General features: G+C 33.6%; 3 protein-coding genes across 3 annotated transcripts; all 3 read right to left on the bottom strand.

Annotated features, from left to right (window-relative positions):
* Positions 1–22: 22 nt before the first annotated feature.
* LOC136824245 (uncharacterized) lies at positions 23–4,755 on the bottom strand. Its single transcript, XM_067080415.1, has 9 exons — positions 4,727–4,755; positions 4,556–4,594; positions 4,261–4,299; positions 3,918–3,998; positions 3,553–3,654; positions 2,906–2,994; positions 2,636–2,679; positions 320–521; positions 23–157 (listed from the first exon to the last, which is right to left on the bottom strand). The coding sequence occupies exons 2-9, from the start codon at positions 4,581–4,583 to the stop codon at positions 23–25; spliced, it is 720 nt and encodes a 239-aa protein (XP_066936516.1). The 5' UTR covers positions 4,584–4,594; positions 4,727–4,755.
* Positions 4,756–5,189: 434 nt separating this feature from the next.
* Positions 5,190–9,041, bottom strand: LOC136824237 (variant surface antigen E-like). Its single transcript, XM_067080410.1, has 11 exons — positions 9,038–9,041; positions 8,870–8,908; positions 8,697–8,735; positions 8,516–8,554; positions 8,344–8,382; positions 7,995–8,033; positions 7,826–7,864; positions 6,101–6,139; positions 5,588–5,626; positions 5,416–5,454; positions 5,190–5,281 (listed from the first exon to the last, which is right to left on the bottom strand). The coding sequence occupies exons 1-11, from the start codon at positions 9,039–9,041 to the stop codon at positions 5,190–5,192; spliced, it is 447 nt and encodes a 148-aa protein (XP_066936511.1).
* Positions 9,042–9,341: 300 nt separating this feature from the next.
* LOC136824236 (uncharacterized) lies at positions 9,342–12,232 on the bottom strand. Its single transcript, XM_067080409.1, has 7 exons — positions 10,965–12,232; positions 10,581–10,619; positions 10,236–10,274; positions 10,068–10,106; positions 9,728–9,766; positions 9,553–9,591; positions 9,342–9,418 (listed from the first exon to the last, which is right to left on the bottom strand). Exons 1-7 carry the CDS (start codon positions 12,196–12,198, stop codon positions 9,342–9,344), a joined length of 1,506 nt encoding a protein of 501 aa, XP_066936510.1. The 5' UTR covers positions 12,199–12,232.
* Positions 12,233–12,575: the final 343 nt, after the last annotated feature.

Genomic DNA, 12,575 nt, shown 5'->3' with positions numbered 1-12,575 from the left:
TTAAAGAAAAGGAATTGTCTAATTATCGTTGCCAAACGCCAACTCGAACTTTAGTAATGGTCGCCAATACATTGATTATCATCTCATCACCAACTTGACGGCCATAGTTTTTTCGATCGATGAATTCACTAAGTTCGTCTTGAAGGTTTACGTTTTCCTATATGAAACAATTTGTGAAGTCAGCTTAAGATTAATAATTTCACGCTAATTATATCTTAAGGAACTAAGTAACAAGACTGGTGTTGATTGACAAATTGACAAAAGATTTTACGCCTAACAGCTATTAGTTTTTATTTATTATATACTGTTAATAACGTACCTCTTGGTCACACATGAATTCTCGATGTTCTTCTCCATAGTATGATGCAAAGCTTTGCCTCAACATTGCCTTTAGTTCCTCGTAACTCGGTCTGATACCTGACTTCTCTGATGCACGAAGGGCGATTACCCAGCTATACAAAAGACAATGACCATCTCCAGGTACCTGAATGATGGAACGCTGATCCGGGTATTCCAATTCACTAAAATAATTTTTAGCAAAAATAGTTGTATACCATTCAGAAGAGCTATAGTTAAAGATATTGAACAGACTAAAACTATCAGCCATTTCCACGTTACTTACTCAGAAAAAAAGTTCCAAAATTGTCTGTCAAATAACATGCATACCTTTAACAACCTTGCTATAGTTTTTCCCTTTAACAGTTTTTCGTAAAACGCGAGAATCGTGCTTATAAAGTCAAGCGCACGGACAGGAAATATTCTTATAAAAAAATAAAATACATGGCGGGAGTGGTTGGAAAAACATTTAAGCTAACGTAGTTGCCTGCAATAGCGTGAGCGTGCATTGTAATCGCAGAGGTGGTTTACTAGTCTACTTTTCAATAGTCTACTGGGGTCCGCAACTTGGTTTGGTATACGTTATACACAAGAAAGCTCTGGCTCTGAGGCAGAGCATGAACAATCCTTAATACATGAGATATTTAAGGCCTATTTGTTTCACTTACTTTAAATGCTGTAGATGCTATCTGCTAAAAGTGCTATGAAGTCCGTGAAAACTTTGAAAATGCTAGCAAATATTGCAACTTTTGTTGTCTGCCATCTTGATAATCCCTGGTTCAGAATCCATAACCAGCCGATCATTTTAAAAACCATAAAACAAAAGAAAGTCCGAAAAGCTTCATTCTAACATCAAAAATCTTGAACTTTTATATAAATACCGGGTGCGCCACAAAAAAGTTTCTCTCTTTGAAACTAATTTTCTCGAAATCTAAAGATTTTAAAAGAACCATTCCTATTTCATTGGAAAGAAGAAAGATAGACTTAAATTTTGATGGGTCATTTATTAAATTCGATTCATTAGATCAAAAGTTATGTCCAATTGAATATAAATGTTACTTTCAGAAAGTGCTCGAAAACGTTAAAAATCGACCTATCAAATTTTTACTTTAAATTTGGCATTCGCAATAGCCTTTACATGATTAAGAGCATTTTTCATTAACTAAACACAGAAATTTTGAAACTGAAGGGTCGAAAGGGTTCAAAATCTTCATCAAGATTAATTTGATTTAGTTTTACCGAAATTTTCCTCAGATTTTTGGTTCTAGACTGGATTAAGTCTATGTAAGGCTGAATCTACCTCGAAACCCATATTTGATGTATTTTTCTGAATTCTACCAGATTATTTGGCCTATTTCGACGAATTTTCTTCCTTCCATTTAAATTCAACCTTCCTTTAATAACAAAAGGTCATTAAGACAGCTAATTATCATTTTTAATGACTGAAACAAAAATACTGATATATCATGTAATTATGCTTCTGAATAATTTGATAGGTCGATTTTTAACGTTTTTGAGCACTTTCCAAAAGTAACTTTTTTATTCAATTGAGCATAACTTTTGATATAATGAATCGAATTCAATAAATGACCCATCAAAATTTAAGTTTATTCTTCTTCTTTCCAATAAAATAGGAATGGTTCTTTTAAAATGTTTAGATTTCAAGAAAATTACTTTTAAAGAGAGAAACTTTTTTGTGGCGCACCCGGTAGAAGCTTTTATTCTTTGTACTTACTTTTTGCCTGAATGATGTATTAGATAGAATACGAAATATAGCATATTTTACTTGCGATCACTTCGTCTGTTACTTCAAGATTTTTGATGTCAGAATGAATCTTTTCGGACTTTCTTTTGTTTTGTGCTTTGAATTTTAAAAAGTAACTTTGGATCCATTGTTTATTCTCAGCTGTGTGGCCACTATCCCGCCATTATGAAAGTAACTTCTATTTTGATATAGACCTGTGCGTGGAGCAAGCTACAGTTTCAGCTCTTCACTTCTTTAATTTAATTGGTTCAAAATCGGCAATCAGGCTAAGAAAACATCATCCAGTCTGATTTTAGATGCAATTTTTACTGTGAAGAAATTGCGATTTTGCTTTGCTTGCAGAAGGTTGAAGTTTTTACTATTTTTGCTAATAGGGAGTTTGCAAGTTTATTTACAAGAAGTGCAACAGATTTGGACAGAACAAATTGAAATGAGAGCACTTACAGTAAATGTAGCAGAAATAGTGATGAAACAAATAGGCCCTTACTATCTTGATTTTGATAGGAAAGAGAGGTAGAGATAATTATAATATACCGATAAAATTCTATGAATCTCTGATTGTTAGCAGGATTGATACCCTAAAACAGAAGATTATGAAAAATTAAAATGAAGACTGCCCCTATCAACCCTTGTAACAGTAAAAGATTTTATTCTCAGGGAGGGTTGGTTTTTAATAACCCTTAGAGAGAAAAATGCTCCAAATGTTAAGGTGTAATGTTGGATCTATCATCGGAATTATTAAAATTAATTTGGTATTCGATACGTATATTCTTTCCAAAAATAAAATAGAATTGGCGAGCATACCATGGCCTCGACATCCTGTATTTTACTGACAGGTGTTTTATTTTCTTTGGTTTCTTTCGTCTTGTTATTTTTCTTGTCAATTGCATTCCCTAATGATAGGATAATGTTTAGCCACAATTCTTACAGTGTCTCAACATATATCAGAACAAAGGAAAATGTTCCATAGAATTAAACAGCATACATGTATACAGTGTGTCCCGTATAAAGCGGTAAAGTTCAAGTATATAAAGAAAATCCTTTTTAATTTATACAGTTAATTTTATCACTAAGGGGCGATGTTTCGTGTTTAGGTTAAAAAAAGTAACTTAGTAAAAATGTCATGTTTAAATGCTCAAAATTAATGAAACTTCGATTGAAAAATCTTTTCTTTTCTTATTGAAATTAGAATACATTTGGGAATTACAGTATAATTATAGTCATTACTGTAGTTTTAAGAGACATTTGAACTTGTAAACAATTCTTTCTTCTCTCTGGTGATTACGCATAAATTTGATGAAGTCATATAGGGTGAAAGATGACCGCTTTATACGAGACACACTGTAGAGAACAAATTTCGAAAATACATTAAACAAAATGGGTAGTTTGAAAAGAAAAACGGGTAGCAAGCATTAATGACTAAAATCAATCTAAAAATTATTATCATCTACCTTTCCGATCTCTTTTCCTACGGTTACCAATTGTAGTAAGAAGTGAGCCACGAGGTCTTCCTCTGATATTGATTTTAGCAGGAAGTTTCAATTTTGATAGTTCTACAAAATAGAACAATCTAATGAGATTGAAAGTAGGACAAACCCTTTTTAACTAGTAAACTTTTCTTAATTTCACTGAGATTCAATCCTGGTAAAACCAATTTAAAACATTCAGTTACTTTTAATGATGAATTATTAAAAGAACAAAAACTTCACATTGAAAATATATTGTAATGGTCAATATCAGTTAATTTACATCTAAAAATAAGAAGAAAAAAAATGATGAAAAGAAATAATTTGGGAATCGAATTATATGTACCCACCAAACTCATATTGCAATTTGTTTGAAGAATCAATATTTCCATCAAGATCAGGTTTGGAACAATTCAACGAATCAGAACCAGCTTAAAATACCAAAAAAACAAGGTTAATTCGCTGTAAAGGGGTAGAGTCCCTCTCAAAGAATACAATCGAATGGAGTTATCGGTTGGGTACAGAAATTTATCATAGCGAAAGTAAAGAGCAATAAAAAAATACATACCAAGAAAAAATAAGGTTAATTCTCTGTAAAGTGGTAGAGCCCCTCTCAAAGAATACAAGAAAGTGATAAAGTTCAGTACAGACATTTATCAAAGCAAAAGTATAGAGAAATCAAAAAACACATACCATGCTCAGGTTTAGAACAATTCAACGAATCAGGATCAACTGAAAATACCAAGAAAATAAATTTAATTCTCTGTAAAGTGGTAGAGTCCCTCTTAATACAAGAAAGTGATAAAAACACATACCACGCTCAGGTTTAGAATAATTCAACGAATCAGGATCAACTGAAAATACCAAGAAAATAAGGTTAATTTTCTGTAAAGTGGTAGAGCCCCTCTCAAAGAATACAAGAAAGTGATAAAGTTCAGTACAGACATTTTATCAAAGCGAAAGTATAGAGAAATCAAAAAATACATACCATGCTCAGGTTTAGAACAATACAACATATCAGGATCAACTGAAAATACCAAGAAAATAAGGGTAATTCTCTGTAAAGTGGTAGAGTCCCTCTTAATACAAGAAAGTGATAAAGTTCAGTACAGACATTTATCAAGGCGAAAGTATAGAGAAATAAAAAGAAAACACATACCATGCTCAGGTTTAGAACAATTCAATGAATCAGGATCAACTGAAAATACCAAGAAACAAGGTTAATTCTCTGTAAAGGGGTAGAGTCCCTCTCAAAGAATACAAGAAAGTGATAAAGTTCAGTACAGACATTTTATCAAAGCGAAAGTATAGAGAAATCAAAAAATACATACCATGCTCAGGTTTAGAACAATTCAACAAATCAGGATCAACTGAAAATACCAAGAAAATAAGGTTAATTCTCTGTAAATGGGTAGAGTCCCTCTCAAAGAATACAAGAAAGTGATAGAGTTCAGTACAGACATTTATCAAAGCGAAAGTAAAGATAAATCAAAAAACACATACCATGCTCAGGTTTGGAGCAATACAACGAATCAGGATCAACTGAAAATACCAAGAAAATAAGGTTAATTTTCTGTAAAGTGGTAGAGCCCCTCTCAAAGAATACAAGAAAGTGATAAAGTTCAGTACATACATTTATCAAAGCGAAAGTAAAGATAAATCAAAAAACACATACCATGCTCAGGTTTAGAACAATTCAACGAATCAGGATCAACTGAAAATACCAAGAAAATAAGGGTAATTCTCTGTAAATGGGTAGAGTCCCTCTCAAAGAATACAAGAAAGTGATAAAGTTCAGTACAGACATTTTATCAAAGCGAAAGTAAAGATAAATCAAAAAACACATACCATGCTCAGGTTTAGAACAATTCAACGAATCAGGATCAACTGAAAATACCAAGAAAATAAGGTTAATTCTCTGTAAAGTGGTAGAATCCCTCTCAAAGAATACAAGAAAGTGATAAAGTTCAGTACAGAAATTTATCAAAGCGAAAGTATAGAGAAATCAAAAAATACATACCATGCTCAGGTTTAGAACAATTCAACAAATCAGGATCAACTGAAAATACCAAGAAAATAAGGATGATTCTCTGTAAAGTGGTAGAGCCCCTCTCAAAGAATACAAGAAAGTGATAGAGTTCAGTACAGACATTTATCAAAGCGAAAGTATAGAGAAATCAAAGAAACACATACCATGCTTGGGTTTGGAGCAATTCAACGAATCAGGATCAACTGAAAATACCAAGAAAATAAGGTTAATTCTCTGTAAAGTGGTAGAGTCCCTCTCAAAGAATACAAGAAAGTGATAAAGTTCAGTACAGACATTTATCAAAGCAAAAGTATAGAGAAATCAAAGAAACGCATACCATGCTTGGGTTTGGAGCAATTCAACGAATCAGGATCAACTGAAAATACCAAGAAAATAAGGTTAATTCTCTGTAAAGGGGTAGAGCCCCTCTCGAAGAATATAAGAATAGAGTTCAATACAGACATTTATCAAAGCGAAAGTATGAAGAAATCAAAAAACACATACCATGCTCGGGTTTAGAACAATTCAAGGAATCAGGATCAACTGAAAATACCAAGAACATAAGGTTAATTCTCTGTAAAGGGGTAGAGTCCCTCTCAAAGAATATAAGAATAGAGTTCAATACAGACATTTATCAAAACGAAAGTATAGAGGAATCAAAGAAACACATACCATGCTCAGGTTTAGAACAATTCAACGAATCAGGATCAACTGAAAATACCAAGAAAATAAGGTCAATTTTCTGTAAAGGGGTAGAGTCCCTCTCAAAGAATACAAGAAAGTGATAGAGTTCAGTACAGACATTTATCAAAGCGAAAGTATAGAGAAATCAAAGAAACACATACCATGCTTGGGTTTGGAGCAATTCAACGAATCAGGATCAACTGAAAATACCAAGAAAATAAGGTTAATTCTCTGTAAAAGTGGTAGAGTCCCTCTCAAAGAATACAAGAAAGTGATAAAGTTCAGTACAGACATTTATCAAAGCGAAAGTAAAGATAAATCAAAAAACACATACCATGCTCAGGTTTAGAACAATTCAACGAATCAGGATCAGCTGAAAATACCAAGAAAATAAGGTTAATTCTCTGTAAAGTGGTAGAGTCCCTCTCAAAGAATACAAGAAAGTGATAAAGTTCAGTACAGACATTTATCAAAGCGAAAGTATAGAGAAATCAAAAAATACATACCATGCTCAGGTTTTAGAACAATTCAACAAATCAGGATCAACTGAAAATACCAAGAAAATAAGGATGATTTCTCTGTAAAGTGGTAGAGCCCCTCTCAAAGAATACAAGAAAGTGATAGAGTTCAGTACACATTTATCAAAGCGAAAGTATAGAGAAATCAAAGAAACACATACCATGCTTGGGTTTGGAGCAATTCAACGAATCAGGATCAACTGAAAATACCAAGAAAATAAGGTTAATTCTCTGTAAAGTGGTAGAGTCCCTCTCAAAGAATACAAGAAAGTGATAAAGTTCAGTACAGACATTTTATCAAAGCGAAAGTAAAGATAAATCAAAAAACACATACCATGCTCAGGTTTAGAACAATTCAACGAATCAGGATCAACTGAAAATACCAAGAAAATAAGGTTAATTCTCTGTAAAGTGGTAGAATCCCTCTCAAAGAATACAAGAAAGTGATAAAGTTCAGTACAGACATTTATCAAAGCGAAAGTATAGAGAAATCAAAAAATACATACCATGCTCAGGGTTTAGAACAATTCAACAAATCAGGATCAACTGAAAATACCAAGAAAATAAGGATGATTCTCTGTAAAGTGGTAGTAGAGCCCCTCTCAAATAATACAAGAAAGTGATAGAGTTCAGTACAGACATTTATCAAAGCGAAAGTATAGAGAAATCAAAGAAACACATACCATGCTTGGGTTTGGAGCAATTCAACGAATCAGGATCAACTGAAAATACCAAGAAAATAAGGTTAATTCTCTGTAAAGTGGTAGAGTCCCTCTCAAAGAATACAAGAAAGTGATAAAGTTCAGTACAGACATTTATCAAAGCAAAAGTATAGAGAAATCAAAGAAACGCATACCATGCTTGGGTTTGGAGCAAGCAATTCAACGAATCAGGATCAACTGAAAATACCAAGAAAATAAGGTTAATTCTCTGTAAAGGGGTAGAGCCCCTCTCGAAGAATATAAGAATAGAGTTCAATACAGACATTTATCAAAGCGAAAGTATGAAGAAATCAAAAAACACATACCATGCTCGGGTTTAGAACAATTCAAGGAATCAGGATCAACTGAAAATACCAAGAAACATAAGGTTAATTCTCTGTAAAGGGGTAGAGTCCCTCTCGAAGAATATAAGAATAGAGTTCAATACAGACATTTATCAAAACGAAAGTATAGAGGAATCAAAGAAACACATACCATGCTCAGGTTTAGAACAATTCAACGAATCAGGATCAACTGAAAATACCAAGAAAATAAGGTCAATTTTCTGTAAAGGGGTAGAGTCCCTCTCAAAGAATACAAGAAAGTGATAGAGTTCAGTACAGACATTTATCAAAGCGAAAGTATAGAGAAATCAAAAAAGAAAACACATACCATGCTTGGGTTTGGAGCAATTCAACGAATCAGGATCAACTGAAAATACCAAGAAAATAAGGTTAATTCTCTGTAAAGTGGTAGAGTCCCTCTCAAAGAATACAAGAAAGTGATAAAGTTCAGTACAGACATTTATCAAAGCGAAAGTAAAGATAAATCAAAAAACACATACCATGCTCAGGTTTAGAACAATTCAACGAATCAGGATCAGCTGAAAATACCAAGAAAATAAGGTTAATTCTCTGTAAAGTGGTAGAGTCCCTCTCAAAGAATACAAGAAAGTGATAAAGTTCAGTACAGACATTTATCAAAGCGAAAGTATAGAGAAATCAAAAAATACATACCATGCTCAGGTTTAGAACAATTCAACAAATCAGGATCAACTGAAAATACCAAGAAAATAAGGATGATTCTCTGTAAAGTGGTAGAGCCCCTCTCAAAGAATACAAGAAAGTGATAGAGTTCAGTACAGACATTTATCAAAGCGAAAGTATAGAGAAATCAAAAAGAAAAAGAAACACATACCATGCTTGGGTTTGGAGCAATTCAACGAATCAGGATCAACTGAAAATACCAAGAACATAAGGTTAATTCTCTGTAAAGTGGTAGAGTCCCTCTCAAAGAATACAAGAAAGTGATAAAGTTCAGTACAGACATTTATCAAAGCAAAAGTATAGAGAAATCAAAGAAACACATACCATGCTTGGGTTTGGAGCAATTCAACGAATCAGGATCAACTGAAAATACCAAGAAAATAAGGTTAATTCTCTGTAAAGGGGTAGAGCCCCTCTCGAAGAATATAAGAATAGAGTTCAATACAGACATTTATCAAAGCGAAAGTATGAAGAAATCAAAAAAACACATACCCATGCTCGGGTTTAGAACAATTCAAGGAATCAGGATCAACTGAAAATACCAAGAACATAAGGTTAATTCTCTGTAAAGGGGTAGAGTCCCTCTCGAAGAATATAAGAATAGAGTTCAATACAGACATTTATCAAAACGAAAGTATAGAGGAATCAAAGAAACACATACCATGCTCAGGTTTAGAACAATTCAACGAATCAGGATCAACTGAAAATACCAAGAAAATAAGGTCAATTTTCTGTAAAGTGGTAGAGCCCCTCTCAAAGAATACAAGAAAGTGATAGAGTTCAGTACAGACATTTATCAAAGCGAAAGTATAGAGAAATCAAAGAAACACATACCATGCTTGGGTTTGGAGCAATTCAACGAATCAGGATCAACTGAAAATACCAAGAAAATAAGGTTAATTCTCTGTAAAGTGGTAGAGTCCCTCTCAAAGAATACAAGAAAGTGATAAAGTTCAGTACAGACATTTATCAAAGCGAAAGTAAAGATAAATCAAAAAAACACATACCATGCTCAGGTTTAGAACAATTCAACGAATCAGGATCAGCTGAAAAAATACCAAGAAAATAAGGTTAATTCTCTGTAAAGTGGTAGAGTCCCTCTCAAAGAATACAAGAAAGTGATAAAGTTCAGTACAGACATTTATCAAAGCGAAAATTATAGAGAAATCAAAAAATACATACCATGCTCAGGTTTAGAACAATTCAACAAATCAGGATCAACTGAAAATACCAAGAAAATAAGGATGATTCTCTGTAAAGTGGTAGAGCCCCTCTCAAAGAATACAAGAAAGTGATAGAGTTCAGTACAGACATTTATCAAAGCGAAAGTATAGAGAAATCAAAGAAACACATACCATGCTTGGGTTTGGAGCAATTCAACGAATCAGGATCAACTGAAAATACCAAGAACATAAGGTTAATTCTCTGTAAAGGGGTAGAGTCCCTCTCGAAGAATATAAGAATAGAGTTCAATACAGACATTTATCAAAGCGAAAGTATGAAGAAATCAAAAAACACATACCATGCTCGGGTTTAGAACAATTCAAGGAATCAGGATCAACTGAAAATACCAAGAACATAAGGTTAATTCTCTGTAAAGGGGTAGAGTCCCTCTCGAAGAATATAAGAATAGAGTTCAATACAGACATTTATCAAAACGAAAGTATAGAGGAATCAAAGAAACACATACCATGCTCAGGTTTAGAACAATTCAACGAATCAGGATCAACTGAAAATACCAAGAAAATAAGGTCAATTTTCTTTAAAGGGGTAGAGTCCCTCTCAAAGAATACAAGAAAGTGATAGAGTTCAGTACAGACATTTATCAAAGCGAAAGTATAGAGAAATCAAAGAAACACATACCATGCTTGGGTTTGGAGCAATTCAACGAATCAGGATCAACTGAAAATACCAAGAAAATAAGGTTAATTCTCTGTAAAGGGGTAGAGCCCCTCTCGAAGAATACAAGAAAGTGATAGAGTTCAGTACAGACATTTATCAAAGCGAAAGTATAGAGAAATCAAAAAACACATACCATGCTCAGGTTTAGAACAATTCAACGAATCAGGATCAACTGAAAATACCAAGAAACAAGGTTAATTCTCTGTAAAGGGGTAGAGTCCCTATCAATGAATACAATCGAATGGAGTTATACAGTTCAGTACAGACATATATCAAATTCAAAGAATTGGGGGATAAAGTACATAGAGATTTATCAAAAGGTCCAGAAGTTTCTAGTAAATAGGTTTATGTTATATTTATCTAGTTTCATTGCATTTTTTTCCAATATTTTTTCCCTGTATAGGAATAATTGAATGGAAATTGAAACCAGATACTGTATACTGCACTTCTTAAAGCATATTCAATTCTTAATTTATCATGTGTTGGTTAGTAAAAAAGACGGCCTTGATTGTCTTACCAACTGATTTAGAGATAATTCTTGCTTCTTCTCCTCTTTCCCAAATGGATTGAAGACATGTAAGAGTCTTTATTCGCGATACAAAAGTTTCACCACCATGTTCTGCAACAAGCGACGAAAGTTGTTTGCAGATCCCCAGAGCTTTGTTGAATCTTTCAGCTTGGTTCAAGGCTTTTTCTGGTCGTCTGGTTGTGGTGTTGATCGGTGCCCCATAACCATTTGAACCATTTGATTTCTTGAACAAACGCTGGGTTTCCAAACAATAGCTTTTGGACCATCTTTTGATACAGAGCTCCTCCACGAATAAGAACTGGCAGTTAGTCTCAAAACGCGAAAGAAATATGTGTCTGCAAGGCAGTCTCATTGACGATGCAAAAGGACAGCTGCAGGTAGTGGTAGTGGTATGGTGGTAGCTTCGAATAGTTGTTTTAGTGAAGCTGTTAAATTCTTCACATACAAATTTCGCAGCAAATGAGGTCAAATATTCTTTTATCGTAATAATGATTGGGTTTTCACTTACAATAACCTTCACTTTCTGAAACTCTTTGGCTACAATGGCATCCCTTTCAGTTCTTAAAGTGCTCAGAACAGAAAAGAAACCACGGATAAATTCTTCCAGGGAACAATGTAAACCTATGACCGATTTGAGTTTTGAATTAAAACTTTCAAGTCTGTTATTGGTCGAGTTCAGAAAATTGCCACTTTGGGCTTTAAAACACTTAACCCAATCTTTTGTGAATGGTTGCCAATTCTTCACATAATAGGTTATCAAAGGGGAACTTTCTGTGTCTAGTCCTAAAAATTGAGACTCGTACAATTTGAAGTTCTCTTCAGTATAAGCGTAACACATTTTTTCGAACAGTTCTTTCGCTTTGGTCTTTAGATCTTTATTGATCTCCAAAATACCCATTTCACGTCTAAATGCTTTCAATGCGTGAAAAAGGCAGATAAGGATAGGGACACCAAGAATTTCAGAAATTCTTTTCCGTTCGTTGATGTCCTTATCTGCCATAACAACTCTAAGTTTTTCACTATTGTTGAGCGCAGCAAAAGTCTCAATTAACCAGGTGACATTTTGTTTTGTTTCGTTAACCAAAAGTGCCACACCAACGACTTCACTTAGACCTAAAGAATCTTCGACTAAAAGAATGTATGCCGGAATTCTTAATTCATTAACCTTGTACGTGGCATCTATAAACAATACTTCAGAATACGCTTCAAAATTAATCTTCATGGACTCGTCCTGAAAGAACAGCCCTAAAAGTGTGTCCTCGTCATCTTTGTTGATATTGACGGTACAACCTGGGAAAAATAATTTAATTATCAGTGCTTTGAAAATCGTTACAGTGCACAAAAATTTGGTTCTATTTTTATAATGAGTGAAATGCACATCTTGTACCTAAAATTAGCCACTATATTTCATAGGCATAGCAGGTCAAGATATGAATCGTAATATCAGGTCAAGATAGGATAAGATCTTTAAAAACACCCCCTTTGATTGGAGGAGTAAACAAACCTATGTTGGATAAAAGCACATCGAGTTCAAAAGGTTTCTAACATTTTCTACTGGGTGTTTCAAAAAAATAAACGGAACAAGTTTGAATCATGAAT

The sequence above is a fragment of the Clytia hemisphaerica genome, unplaced genomic scaffold (genome assembly GCF_902728285.1).
Source record: "Clytia hemisphaerica strain Z4C2 unplaced genomic scaffold, Clytia hemisphaerica genome assembly, whole genome shotgun sequence".
Taxonomy (NCBI): Eukaryota; Metazoa; Cnidaria; class Hydrozoa; order Leptothecata; family Clytiidae; genus Clytia; species Clytia hemisphaerica.
Note: the sequence above shows the minus strand (reverse complement) of the source record. Positions and strands in the feature narration are given on the sequence as shown.